This window comes from Carassius auratus, chromosome 38 (genome assembly GCF_003368295.1).
Source record: "Carassius auratus strain Wakin chromosome 38, ASM336829v1, whole genome shotgun sequence".
In the NCBI taxonomy this organism is placed as follows: Eukaryota; Metazoa; Chordata; class Actinopteri; order Cypriniformes; family Cyprinidae; genus Carassius; species Carassius auratus.
This window is the reverse complement of record NC_039280.1, coordinates 14,993,292-15,007,769: the sequence shown is the minus strand read 5'-3', so window position 1 is coordinate 15,007,769 and position 14,478 is coordinate 14,993,292. Positions and strand designations below refer to the sequence as shown.

At 38.6% G+C, this 14,478-nt stretch overlaps 2 protein-coding genes across 4 annotated transcripts; one reads left to right on the top strand and one right to left on the bottom strand.

Moving 5' to 3' along the window:
- Positions 1-47: 47 nt before the first annotated feature.
- LOC113057189 (tubulin--tyrosine ligase-like) lies at positions 48-6,873 on the bottom strand. 2 transcript variants are annotated; one of them, XM_026224365.1, is made up of 8 exons: positions 6,461-6,873; positions 6,192-6,369; positions 5,225-5,303; positions 4,559-4,791; positions 4,329-4,464; positions 3,919-4,188; positions 2,540-2,683; positions 48-2,278 (listed from the first exon to the last, which is right to left on the bottom strand). In XM_026224365.1, the coding sequence occupies exons 2-8, from the start codon at positions 6,358-6,360 to the stop codon at positions 2,095-2,097; spliced, it is 1,215 nt and encodes a 404-aa protein (XP_026080150.1). In that variant the 5' UTR covers positions 6,361-6,369; positions 6,461-6,873; the 3' UTR covers positions 48-2,094. The 2 variants fall into 2 exon arrangements, with proteins under 2 accessions (XP_026080150.1, XP_026080149.1); XM_026224364.1 differs by having other exon boundaries at positions 6,192-6,366.
- Positions 6,874-7,889: 1,016 nt separating this feature from the next.
- On the top strand, positions 7,890-11,501 carry fignl1 (fidgetin-like 1). 2 transcript variants are annotated; one of them, XM_026224355.1, is made up of 2 exons: positions 7,890-7,952; positions 9,385-11,501. In XM_026224355.1, the coding sequence occupies exons 1-2, from the start codon at positions 7,937-7,939 to the stop codon at positions 11,406-11,408; spliced, it is 2,040 nt and encodes a 679-aa protein (XP_026080140.1). In that variant the 5' UTR covers positions 7,890-7,936; the 3' UTR covers positions 11,409-11,501. The 2 variants fall into 2 exon arrangements, with proteins under 2 accessions (XP_026080140.1, XP_026080141.1); XM_026224356.1 differs by having other exon boundaries at positions 7,900-8,054.
- Positions 11,502-14,478: the final 2,977 nt, after the last annotated feature.

Genomic DNA, 14,478 nt, shown 5'->3' with positions numbered 1-14,478 from the left:
ACTTAGGCTACTCTCAGGCTGTTGTCCAAGATGACATGACAATGCTCATCATTTAGGAAATAAATGTATTGCACATGATGGATGCTTTTATTTGAAAAATGTCAATACTTTTAGGCTTTTACTATTCAACATAGTGTATTTTGTTATTTTCAAATGGTCAAAACAACAGTAACATACAGCAAACTAGACTACTAATAACATACATTGCATTGATATTTCTTCAGACGGGTACAGAGAAAAACCTGATTAAAACAGCATTCCCACGTTTCACAACTTAAACCAGTCACAAGACAGCAGTGAGGATATTTAATCACACTCATCTTTGGCTAGATGGACATGTTTTCCCTTATTCAAGCTACATACAACTGTCTTCAGTTTTCTCTTTTTTACAAAAGAGCCAATGCAAGGACTGTACAGCAAAGTCTGTGTAAAAATATGACAAACCTTATAAAAGTAATGCAAAGATACATAATAAAACTAGATAACTGATCTCCTCTTATTCTTATACTGTTGTTGAGCCTCTCATTTTATTTCATATAGGCAGACCCTTCCTTCAATACTTGTTTAATACTGCTTCCTTCATTCCTCCATCCAAACTCCTTCATTTCCCCCAAAACAACAATACTTCTGTCTGATTACCACACAGTTAATATCACCGAAATGCTGCTTTCTTCTTCTACGTACATCTGCCTGTGTGTCTTTTGCATCACAGTCCTCCTAACAGTGTACAGGTCAAGCATTCAGAGCTCGCCGTCAATGAACCAAAGGAACTCGGCCATATCTGCATGCACACGAAGAAGATGAAATGATGGAGAAATGATATTCAGTGACTCACAAAGCCATTCCCATTCCCATATTGGGTGCTAAAAAAATCAAGACAAATCTTTGCAAATAAATCTAAAATGAATGAAAATAAAGTGATGCATTCATCTTAGCAACAACAACAAAAAAAACTACCTTTCTCTTGGTCTGCATAAAGAGCCTTGCTTTTATCATGCTTCGACATGCAACAGTCCAGTCCACCAAAGGTTTACTTCTTTCAGAAATAATTCAATTCTTGACACATCTGGGAATTAATTAAATAACTGTTTCAATATATATTTTGTCTACTGGATAGTAAGCGATGAGTAGTGAATGCTCATGTTATTGTCTCCCGACAATACAATCAGAAAGAAGTGCGTCCCCAATTCCCAGATGTTCTTGATTGCCTGTCACAAAGTAACTATGAACCAGACCTAAAATGTGTCTGTATTAACAGCAAGAAAATAGCGGGAAGACTACACATGGTCTCACTGGACAGAACAGCAACAAGATGATGCAAAACCTTTTTTAAATAAATATGCAAACATGTTATCTTCTGCTACTTCTACCAAATACTGTTCTGTAGACATCACAACCATGTAAACTACTACACTGCAAATCATACATAATATGCATATGAGAAAGATTCATTTGAGGTTTTAAAATGATTTAGTTCACACTGAAGCTAACAGCACAAAACAAAGAACAATCTGATCGATAATAGAGTTGATGGGACATATACAGACATACAAAAAGCCAGATTAGCTTGTTAGGAGTTAGTGTTAGTGACCAGGTGAATATGTAAGGCACTGAAGTCTCAAATCTGTTCTCAGTTTCATCAAGGTGCCTGGAAAAGTCCTGAGGAGTCTTGTTGATGCAATAGATCTATGGGGAAAGTAGCTACTGTTAACGCTCTTCTTCAGTGGAAACGCCTTCCTCGTTCAAATGTGTGCTTGCAAATTCATGCTTAAGCCCCAAACAACTGTTGTCTTAAAATAAAATCACATTTCCTGCTACTGCAACACCAGTATATGCAGGATTTTCCTCACCTTCCAGTCATTCTTTTGGAAACTCTCGCTCTTTTTCTGGACTCTTGTGGATTTAGAGATGATGGATGGAAACAGGAAGAGGAGTTTACAGAGGTGACCTCATTTCCCTTCTGTCCTCTTCAGACAGTGATGGATCCACTGTATACTCATCCCCAAGGTCAGGTGTAGACCCTTATGCCTCCTATATTGGTTGATGTTTTTGGGCAGGACTATGGGGAGGGGGTTATATGGCAACATCAGCAGTTTATAGTTTGATGAATGGGCCGAAGTGATGGGGCGCTCTGATCTTGGGTGAGGAGCAGGAGTTAGAGGACAGAGATGGAGACGTGGAGAACGGAGGAGATGACGAGAGGGCATCTGCACTCAGGGAGAACACAGTGGAGATGGCCACATCCACGATGCCTTGACACAGCTCAGGGTAGAGTTTCCTACAACAGGGAAAACCTTCATATCAATATTAAACTTAAGAAGCAATTATAGCGGGGAAAAAAAACTTTAGCAACTGCAACCCTAGTCCAAATATGTTTCATCCGAAATGTGCTGCGAATTATACATAATTTTTTTTTAAAATCTCTCATCACATGCAGTATGTGGAATACGTAAAGCATCAAGCCACTACATATGACAATAAGGGACAGTATCATGATCATTTTCACGGGACAGCTATCAAATGAGAAGTGTGTACTGACTGTGCACAGGCAGGTGCCCCGTTGATCTCAATTAGCCAGACTTTAAAGCTTTCGTCCAGCATGAAGTCGAAGCCGAAGAGCTGGAAGCTCTGGTAAGACAGGTGCTTCGTACTGATGGCTGGCTCGATGCATGTGAGACAGCTCCTGTTGAGACGAGACGCAGGATTACAGACGAACACCACAGGTGGCTAGACATCCTCAAATGGAGCAGTTTTGTAATGGATCAGTGAGCTCAGTCTCGGAGAACAATGTTATCATTGATCTCTGATCTAAATGTTCATCTGGTTACTGAAGGTCACATTGCCAAGATAATAGTGGGGTGCAAATATGAGTGAAAATCTGTTTTATTTATTTTGCGTTAGTTTTAGTTCAAACAGTAGAGTGTGGTGCTAGGGTCAATTTCCAAAGAAAGCAATAACTGATTTAAAATAATAATAATTGTGTACCTTCAATGCATAGTAATCTCTTTGAATAAAAGCCTCTGTCAAATGCATAAATGTAAACATTTCATACAGAGAATGAACAAATAAGTAGGAAATATTCGAGAGTCTGCACTAATTCATGTGAATTTCATGTCAGCTTGTTTCTTATTTCCTCGTAAATGTAAAAATTTGTAAGCTGTAATTTAATTAAACTACAATTATTAAAGATTGTTCACTGAAATACAGCTGAAACAAAATAAACATCAACTAACTAAAATAAAATAATTTTAAGTCAAAGTACTAAAACTGAACATTAAATTAAATCTAAATAGAACTATAAAAAACATAATAAAAGCACATACATTTACACAAATCTGAATTTAAACAAACAATATAATAATAATAATAAAGGTCAATTCAAAATATTAATAAATACTTTAATAGTATACAATGTTATACTTTAATGAAACTGATTTGTAAGGGGGAAAAACATCTGAATACCATATTTTTCGGACTATAAGTCGCACCTAAGTATAAGTCGCATCAGTCCAAAAATACGTCATGATGAGGAAAAAAACATATAAGTCGCACTGGACTATAAGTCGCATTTATTTAGACCCAAGAACCAAGAGAAAACATTACCGTCTCCAGCCGCGAGAGGGCGCTTTATGCTGCTCAGTGTAGACTACAGGAGCACTGAGCAGCATAGAGCGCCCCCTCGCGGCTGAAGACGGTAATGTTTTCTATTGGTTCATGTCAAATTAATTTTGATAAATAAGTCGCAGGGCCGACCAAACTATGAAAAATGTGTGACTTATAGTCCGGAAAATACGGTAACTCAAATGTAAAAAAGTTAAACTTTTGGACGACAAACTGCATCTCTAACACAAAAATCTTTCTTTTTATTCTACCTATATAACACATGCCATCAGATTTGAAAACGAGGCGAAGGAGCACCTGATGATATGCTTGATCTGAGGTAAAATCGATGTTTCCATGGCAACGCTGTGTGTGGTCAACAGGTACTGTCTGAACTCATCGAAGAACATCTCGTTGCCCTCCTCGTAGCGGCCGTAGTTCTGCGAATGCTCCTCCTGGATGCAGTGATTGGTCAGGTGACTGGTCATGTCCTGCAGATCTGAGCTGTTGTAGGGCTCAGAAGACGTCCTCAACACTCCCTCACGGTACAAGTAGATATTATACTGATGGTCTACAAGCACCCAACTCCTGCAGACAAGACAGCCAGACAGAATATCAACTGACTTTAGAAGTGCTTTGACTCCATTAGGATGGGGCATTGCAGTTCTATGGTTTTCTGTAATCAAATCAAAAACATTCTGCACAAAGGATTATATGTCTCGTCTTACCTTATATCAAATTTGCGATGTCCCGGCTCCAACAGCAGTGGTCTTTCCAGATACTTCTGAATGACATGCACTTGGCCTTGATTATCGATGAACTCGAGCAACTCATTTGCATCATGAGATATCAATATACCTGCCCCTGAACAAAATGAGCAATAATCTTGTCATATGGAGTCATGTAGCAAGATAACACTTCTTTAGACTTGCCATTTAAGACCCATGGAGATTTGTACCTTTAGCACCTGCTGAAGATTTGGCGATCCACACCGTTCCCTCTCCGCTTTCCTTTCTGGAGTTATAAGAAGCCAAGAAGACCTCCCGCTCATCTGTCTTTGGGTTGCTCTTCATGTGACCGATGCCATTGGTGGCCGGGGCCACTGGGGTGTTGAGGTTGGTTGGGTATATGATGTAAGACTCAGGGAACCAGTTACAGGAGTCCTTTAACTCTGGACTGGTCTTGATAATCCTAAACATCAAACATGCTTATTTCAATATAACTCACCACTTATGAACTGCAGAGCTTGTATGGGTCAAAATTATGGATTTTTATTTTAAGCCAAAAATCATTAGGCAATTATGTAAAGATCATGTTCCATGAAGATATTTTGTACATTTCCTACCCTAAATATATCAAAACCTCATTTTAATAAGTAATAAACATTGCTAGGAATTCATTTGGACAACTTCAAAGGTGATTTCCTCAGTATTTTGATTTTCTTGCACCCTCAGATTTTCAAATAGTTGTAACTCGGCTAAACATCATCCTATTCTAACAAACCACACATCAATGGAACGCTTATTTATTCAGCTTTCAGACTATGTATAAATCTTTTTAAAGAATTGACACTTAAGACTGGTTTTGTGGTCCAGGGTCACATATGTTTAAATAAACCACGTACTTGACCAGTGAAGCTTTGCGGCACAGTTTATCGGCTCCTCTGTAATAATTCACCAGCTGCATCAGTCCTGGTTCATGACCTGTAGAGGACACAGCAGGGTATTTGGCATTGAAATATCGAAATATTGAGCAGGGAAAGCAGTGTCCCGCACGCAGCTAATAATACAATTTGGTAGCTCAACAACAATTATAATAAAGTAATAAAATAGCAATGTTTCTTGAGCAGCAAATCATCATATTAGAACGATTTCTGAAGGATCATGTGACACTGAAGACTGGAGTAATGATGCTGAAAATTCAGCTTTGCATCACAAGAATAAATTTTATTTAAAAAAAAAGATAAGTTATTTTTAATTGTAATAACTTTTTGCAATATTACTGAGTTACTGTACTTTTTGAATAAATAAATGCACCCTTGACTATAAAAAACATTTAAAAATCCTTAATCTTTTCACAATTTCAACAGTAGTGTATGTACGTGTACAGTAGTGTAACTACATGTTACTAACAGTAACAGCTCCACAGGAATGCAGTTACACTTGATTTAAAGGTGTCCTTGTTACAATGTAATTATAGATTTAAGTACTGAGTATTATTACTTACATGGTTAGGGTTAGGATTTGGTTTAGGGTTACTCGTATGTAATTACACATCATCTATTGTTATTATACAATAAGTACATGAAACATGTATAACAAGGACACCTCAAAGTTTTACCTAAATCTTTGTGATCAGCATTGATGTGTCCAGTGTTCAATTATTAATAGCCGTTTAATCATTCGTTATCATAAATTTAACAGCTTGTACTGTCCACAAACTCTTTAATAAAGAGGTTAGGAGTATTATAACAATTCGCTGAAACTCATAACTTCCAATGCAAACATGTATACAGCATGGGGTTATAAAAGTGATGATATTATGAGATGACAGTGCATGTTTAATATGCATTTCTTGTTGAAATCCTTTACCCAAACGTCCAAAAGGCAGCCGATTTCTCTCTCCCAGCATTAAATTAAACCGAGGATTGTCCTTCTTCAGTCGTTTCCATTTCCCAGTAGAGATGAGGATCTTGGCGACCTCGGCATACACAGAACTGTTATCATCTCTCAAAACAAACGTGTACATCGGTGAACTCATAGTCTCCTGCTGAAAGCACAAGGCAGTGATGATGATCACACACTAGCTAGCCGACTAACGTTATCTGTCTCCCAACAAATTAGATCGAAACCGGACATACATGACTTTCTTGATTATTCTTATCAGTTTTTGCATAGAGATCTCTACAGTAAACAGTCGCAGTGCTGTGATCCAGACAGAAAAGCAGGGCCGGGCATCTGTAAGTCACCCGCAGTCGCGAGGACAGTGAATATTAGGGTGTGACTCTTGAAGGATTTGTCTTCTGGATTCTCGCAGCTAACAGTCTACGCTAGCTTCCTCTCTTCCCGTGGTTGTCTATGAACAGCCGATTTTAAAACACAGCCCACTAATAGTCTAGCGCAAGTACAGAGTCCAAGAATACAGGTCGAATATATAACTATGCCTTAAATTCCTCGCTTCCTCTGTAGTCGTCTAGACAGTAGACAGCAGTTTAAATCCCCAGTTGAAGCCTCTTTATCCCAACACGCTCTTGACGTGACGTATTGCTGGGAGTCAACGCACGTTCGCCGCACAGACTTGTGGGTACTGTAGTTTTATGCAACATACTGTATAAAGCTAGCTGATGCTCAATAGCACGATAGATGCTGCTAATGATAAGGACATTGTAGTCTGTTTTAGCTATGAAGAAATAGCAACACAGCACTTTGAGTTTTGGCTATATTTGAACAATTATAGGCAAAAATGATATAGGCTGCCAAATTATATAATGAAAAAAATGTTTTGGTAAATAACAGTTATATGACATGAAAAGCTTGTTGTGTTATAAACTCGGCATTTATGTAATAATTATGACTTATGTAATCATTTTTACTTTTTATGCCATAAGTACGTTTTCATATGATAACCTTAAAGGCTAATATGTTTTACTTTTCAGAAATATAGCTTTTATGTCATAATTAATTTCATACTTTCATATTATAAGTTACGTAGTAAATAAGACATATCTCTTTTTATAGCTTAAGTCTGTATGGTTTATATAGTTATATAATGTCAAAATTGTGATTTAGCAACTAGCCTATCTGTTTTTCTTATGTGGTGAACATGAAAATAGAGAACATGGATAACTGGTCTGATAGTCTATTTTTAAGCGCATCTAGAATATGACTGAAGAATCCAGGCAATCAAAAAAAAAAAAAAAAAAAAAAAAAAACTTTTATAATCTTTTTTGAGTATCACAGTCAAATGATATTCAGAACTGGGCTAAATAAAATGTTAATAGAACTGAAATGGACATTTATTCATTTACTGGGGCATCAATGTTCAGTGTTATACAAATGACATTAGTACAATCAAATGAACACTAAAACGAAAAATTAAAACAAGTCTTCAATATTTTATTTTATTTTATTTTATTTTATTTTATTTTATTTTATTTATTTTATTTTATTTTATTTTATTTTATTTTATTTTATTTTATTTTATTTTATTTTATTTTATTTTATTTTATTTTATTTTATTTTATTTTTACTCGCTAACAGTGAGTGTGTTTGTCCATGCGGTGGCGCGCGTGATCTTACTATGCAGCGACCGGAAGCTGCGTGGATCGGCGCATATCATGCAGGAGGCGCGAGGTTTGGTCAAAGTTATGATTGTTTTGTTTCACATTATTGTATAGACTTTCAGCTATTTCTGATATTTACAGCATTTACACAAGAAATACGTTTAACCCAGAGGTAGGTTTATACTTTCCTCACCCAAAACAAAACGAACATGGGAGTGGGTTGAAGCTTTATTTGTGATTTGTGCTCCTGCTGTCAGCTCATAAAATAACATTGTCCTGTCTTTATGAATATCCTTAACATATTTTTTACGGGGACAATGTGTTAATACCCTATTCGTAAGCTCGTAAATTAGTACATTAATGTAGTTAATGTGAAAGTGGGGTTTGGTGTATTACCTTACTGTTACTTAATTTTTGTGTGGGTATGCTAAAAATTATTATTAGTAAAGTAAAATTAAAGAATTTATCCACACATATCTATTCTTAATCATTAACTTATTTTACAATTTAAAATAAGCCATAAAAACAATTGAAAAACATGGTCACAGGAATTGTGATGGAATTGTGTCCAAAGTCACAGGAATTGTGTACAAACAAATCAAGTCTAATGTGATCTCTGCTCATTCATGAGGTGCGTCCTGTGGGATGTTTGTAAACACTTTTGAAGAAGTTCACATTTATGCTCTATTTTTCTTTTTCATTTATTTATTTATTTTGAAAGAATAATAGTTTTGCAAAGATATGGATAAATAGACATTGAAAGATTGAAAGATCTTTAAGATTATGCAAATTATTATAATTTTTTTGACAATCGTGTTTAAATTTTGACTGGTATTGCACTTTGTACTATTTCTCTCTCTCTCTCTCTATACATGCAAACACACACACATACATACAGTGCATACATATATATCCAGTGTAACTTACTGGTTACTGTCATTAGATGTAATTTATATATACTTATACTGCCTCACTCATCAAGACAGAAGGCCTGGATAGACCTATATATCAGTTCTTTTCTGCCTTTTGATGACATTTAATATATACCAATCCTGACAGCCATTTTAGCAAAGCAAAATTATTCAAAAATGGTGTAATGCAAAAGGTATAATACTACTGAAAATCAAGACATTTTATCCACATTGTTCATCACATAAAGGAACACATATTTTCATTAATATTCATTATATATACAGTGTATATATATAAACATGGTTTTTAATACATTTTAATACATAAAAGTTGTTTTTTTCATAATGAAAACAACCAGTTGAGGTGATTCATTAAAACAGTTCTCAAAAGTCACACAGGAAACCTTATGGCCTTCAAATTTATTGATGTTCACAGTTACTTAATTTTTATATCCCCTTTTATACAATTATAAAAATAGCATGAATGTTTGCTATGTCCCTCAGCCCACAAATAATTTCCGTGCTATTGTTGTGTGGTACTTATCTTTTTTAAAACATCATTTATTGATCCTGTGCCCACTTCTTATGCAGACTGGAGCAGGCCAGGCATGAGCAGCGCACACCTGGACGAGTGGCAGCGGAGGTCCTTTGACATTTCGTCTGGCTCCTGCACACCTGAACAGACGGCCGATGCTTACCGGGCACACGTCCTGTCCATTCAGTATGCATGGGCGAGTGCTGAGCTCTCTCCGGCCGGAGCTGCCAGCCTGCTCAGGACCTACTCAGAGCGATATGCCGCAGTACTGGACTCAGACGACCCACGCACAGGGCTAAACAACTATGCAGAGAGTGCCCTGCACCTGGCCCGTAATCAAAAGAACCATAGTGACAAATGGGAGTCGTCCCTAACGTTTGAAAATGTGTTCAACCTGCCGTGCGTGCAACGGATGATGCAGGACAGGTCCAAAGAAGGAGGTCTCCTGGTAGATCCGGCAGATGTTAACATCACGGTTGGTGGTGAAGTCAGCAGGGGAAATGAGAAAGACATCGCTATCTCTGGTCCTCCTCCTGGATTAAAACGAGAGCCTCTGGCTCATGGGCCTGCTGCACCTCCACCTCGAGCTGAGTTGGGAAGGGGGGTCAGTAACCCACTTAGCGGGGCTGTAGAGTGGGCTAGAGCACTTGAAGGAGCCCCTCCGCATATTTCTCTGGCACAAAATGCTCCAAAAGCTCCAACAGGGTCTACGCCTATGTTTGGCCATAACATTTTCAGTTCCACAGGCAATGCTAGTGTGTCTCAGTCTAGTGTGGGTTGCACAAGTGGATCCAATGTGCATAATCAGCCTGTGTTCTTATCCTCCACAAACCCCTCCAAGAGGAAGAACTTCTACGGCTCAGGAACTGAAAGCAACAGAAGCTCATTCCCATCACAAGGCGAGCAGGAACCGCGAGGGAGGGGACGGAGGGGAGAGGAAGGTGTCAGCACTAATTTTAGATCAGCACGAGAGCAGTTCATCGTTGACCAGCAAAAAAAGCATTCCCATCAGGGTCAGCGAGGTTCCACGGCCAACGTTGCTGCAATCACCAAGAAATGCCTTGGTGCGAATCGTTCTCGTGGGGCGTCCTCCAAATTCGTCCCTCCCATGCCAAGGCAAGAGGAAGAGGGCAACTCAAAGGAGAATGCACCACAAGACATGCAACCTGTTGATGAGCGACTAAAGAACTTAGAGCCCAAAATCATTGAACTTATCATGAGTGAGATCATGGACCATGGCCCCCCGGTAGCCTGGGATGATATTGCCGGCCTGGAGTTTGCCAAAGCCACAATCAAAGAGATTGTAGTGTGGCCCATGTTAAGACCTGATATATTTACTGGCCTTAGAGGACCACCTAAAGGCATTCTTCTCTTTGGTCCTCCAGGCACTGGTAAAACACTTATAGGGAAGTGCATAGCATGTCAGTCGGGAGCCACTTTTTTCAGCATCAGTGCTTCGTCACTCACTTCAAAGTGGGTTGGGGAAGGCGAGAAGATGGTACGAGCGCTCTTTGCCATTGCTCGGTGCCACCAACCTGCCGTCATCTTTATTGATGAGATCGATTCCCTTCTTTCTCAACGCACAGATGGAGAACACGACTCTTCCCGTCGGATCAAAACCGAATTTCTTGTTCAGCTTGATGGTGCTGCCACCTCAGCAGAAGATCGCATCCTGGTTGTTGGTGCCACCAACCGGCCACAAGAGATTGATGAAGCGGCTCGCCGTCGCCTGGCCAAGCGACTCTACATCCCTCTCCCAGAGTCTGAGGCTCGCCGGCAGATAGTGACTAACCTCATGTCTCGTGAGAAAAGCCAGGTGGGAGCAGATGAGATGGAGAAAGTGGTGCAGGGCACAGAGGGCTTTTCAGGGGCAGATATGACACAGCTGTGTCGCGAAGCAGCCCTAGGCCCCATCCGAAGCATTTGTCTAAATGACATTGCTACCATCTCAGCAGAACAGGTTCGGCCGATACTCTTCAGTGACTTCCAGGAGGCTCTCAAAACAGTGCGGCCCAGTGTCTCTTCTAAAGATCTGGAGCTATATGAAGAGTGGAACAAGACTTTTGGCTGTGGTCGCTGAGCGCATGTGTTCTGATTATATTAATTGAGTTTTGTGTTAGTTTGACTATAATATTGGGTTCATTTCTTGAAATAAATTGTCAATTTGTCTTGAGTCTTTTTTTCATCTTTTTCATGAGCATTCTTCTCAGAGAGCTGTGAAACAAAGAAAGACAATCCCCCCCAAAACAGTGCCATTTCTGTAGTTTCATATTAAGTTATTCGTGCAGCCACAATAGATTGACTCAAAACAGCACTCAAGATTTAGTAAAACTGAGCTTGTTTCTCTATGCCTTCCCTCAAAATTAGCATACTGCAGTTGTGTCTTCCTGAAAACAGTTGCATCACAGAGTGGAGCTGCAACTCTTTTCCTTTTAATATAGAGGAAATGTGCCAAGTTTGCACTAAAAAGGAACATGGGGTCTTGAGATTGTTGTTTTTGAATGCACTTATCCAAAAGGGAACTGTCAGCTAGTACAATGTTCAGCCTGCCCTACCTTCTGTGTGTGCAGAATGAATTCAAAGGCTCTCCATGTTTACCTGCTCTCGCTCCTGTATAGACCGAGCGTTCGACACCTTAGGGCCAACTCTCCCATTGTGTTGTGCCTTGGTGAATGGATTTGGAGGGGAAATTGGGCAACACTGCAGGCATTCTGGTCTCATGATAAGAGCTACCCACAGATCAACTCTTGCAGTGCTCTTCCTGTTGCTAAGCCAGTGTGGTCTCGGACCACATCTGGTAAACCAGAGGAATGGCTTTGTGCCTTGGAAGGGGTTTTAAAAATGGACTCTTCATCCTCCTCCTAGAGGACAGTATGGTTGGTTTAGTTTTTTCAGTTACACATTGTGCCTGTGGAGAACTGGCCACCCGATCAGTATTCAGTCTTTTAGAGAATCTGTTTTTGTGTTGTTTTCTTAGACTTTTTTGTTTTCTGGTGAACTCAAAGTTGGTGGGAAACCATCAGAGTTGCTATTTTCATAAATTCATAGAGAGACCCATTGATGATGACACCAGCCATAAACCTCACAACAAAATTATGCATTTTAGAAGCAGATAACAACTGTGGCTTGTTTACTGTTGATGGATGGAGAGAAGCATTGTGAAGCTCTAAATGAGAGGCTGAAATGCCACGAGTTATAAAAGTTGCTGGTCCAGTGGTGAGGAAACTCACCCAGGCCAAATCACAAAGTAATGAATGAATGAATTTGAAAATAAATAGTTTTGGTCAGCTTACAAAATATGATGCAGTTTTGAATTCATTGGTTTGTTGTATTTTTAGTAGGCTTTGAGTTCTGTCACTATATTTGGATGAGACTGGATTCCCTGAAATTTCTTTCTGTGTGTTTGCCTATGCATCAGTATAACATCTTCATTGTCAAAGTGCAACTGATTTGTGTTGGAGTGGAACGCAGGCTCTGTGTTACGTGAAACCTGATGACTGCAATCTGGGAAAATTGAAAGAGTGATGGCTGATTGATTTGGTTGCTTCTTGCAACTGCAAAACCATTCTTACAGGAAGTCAGGCTGAACTGTTGATACAACTCAGAAGGCGAGTGGGATTTAACAGTCTAATTCAATTCTAAACTCTGACTCTTGGGTTGTCTTCATCTGCATCCTATTATAGATTGTGCTCACATGAAATGAATCAGTCATGTAATTTTCATGAAACGATCTTAGAAAAACTGGAAGCCCATGAAAAAAGGTTGTCATTTATTTTTCATCTTTTTGTCAAGCGGCTTAATGAATATTTTAGGGTTGCATGGTTGGCCGGAGTGTTGAAACTTTGTAAAATTAGCCAGCAGTGCAAGTAGTAAGTCCATCCCTGAGGAACAGTGTGAGGCTGTCAGAACAGCACGGGTAGCCCACAGCTGGACTATAGAAGGACAGACACACAGAATTCCTCCACAATCTTTCATTATACTGTATCTACAGCTAATATTAACTTTAGCATCAATTGTTTTCTAGTTTGTCTTAAGCTACACTGTTATTTTTTTGATAATTAGTTTTTAGATAGTAAGTGTGATGTGTTTAGTGAAATGTCAGCAAAAACGTTAGAAAACATCTTGTATTCTTGTATTTTTTTTAGCATTTATTTTCCAATTCTTCATTCATTCATTCATCTATCTTTCTTTCTGTCAAGAAAATAGCCTTTGGTGCATTTTCTTTATTTCTTCCCTTTTCCTTGAAAATATCCTTTGGTGCTGACATACCTTGGTTTTTATTAAATGACTACTGCCAGTGTTCACTATAATGCTGATATGTTTACTCATAATGATAATAAAAAATAATAATAATAGTTTGTTACCCAAGTGATGAATCTGACAGTAGAGTTTGAACACAAGGGCATTGATTTATGTGCCTGACCAGTTTATTTTTTGTCTCTTATTACTTGGTTTTGACATCTTTAAATTTCTCTGAATGGGTGGGGTTTATTTGTGCTGTATTATTATAAGTCGAAGCGGAAAAGAGAAGTGAGATTCGGGATAGAGGCTGATGGGGACGGGGTGATGTGAAGTGGTGTTGGCCAGATTATCCCTCTCATGCAAATGCGCTCTCTCCTTGCTTTGGCCACAGCTGTTTCACGTTTCTCCCCAATCACACAACAGCCATCTGTACACGAATGTCTTTGCGAAGAGCTGGTGAGCTCTTGGGTCAGCCTCACTCATGCTCTCTTGACAGATTTGTGCTTCTTTAGTATACTCCACCTCCCTTTGGCCATTGCATACTTATACTAATGTCCATTATTGCCTGACTGCAAATAATTTAGAAACATTTTAATTCACAAGAAACATGTCAATTGTTGTCACCTTAGAATCAATGATTCCTTTGCTACTTCACAGTGCTGTAAATGTTGTTTCAACTCTACAAATTAAATCATCCTAAATAATATTTTGCATAAATGTTGTTATAGAAAGCTGTTATTCAGTTGTTAGTTGTAACAGATGTATTTGGTTTTATTCTTAAATTCTTATGTAAATAATAATAACAGTCTTTTATGCAAAATTGTAAAATTGCCTAAAAAGTGACAAATACCTTTGGCTAATGTTCATTTAGCTCAGTTGTTTAACTAAAAAGGGATTATCTACAAGTG

Bases quoted from the DNA above. Each gene is read 5' to 3' on its own strand.
- LOC113057189 (XM_026224365.1), bottom strand. From the start codon at position 6,360: ATGAGTTCACCGATGTACACGTTTGTTTTGAGAGATGATAACAGTTCT. The intron at 5,304-6,191 runs GTAAAGGATTTC...TGTCCTCTACAG, and splicing joins GCTGCCTTTTGGACGTTTGG to GTCATGAACCAGGACTGATG. The intron at 4,189-4,328 runs GTAAGACGAGAC...TCTTGTCTGCAG, and splicing joins CATCGCAAATTTGATATAAG to GAGTTGGGTGCTTGTAGACC.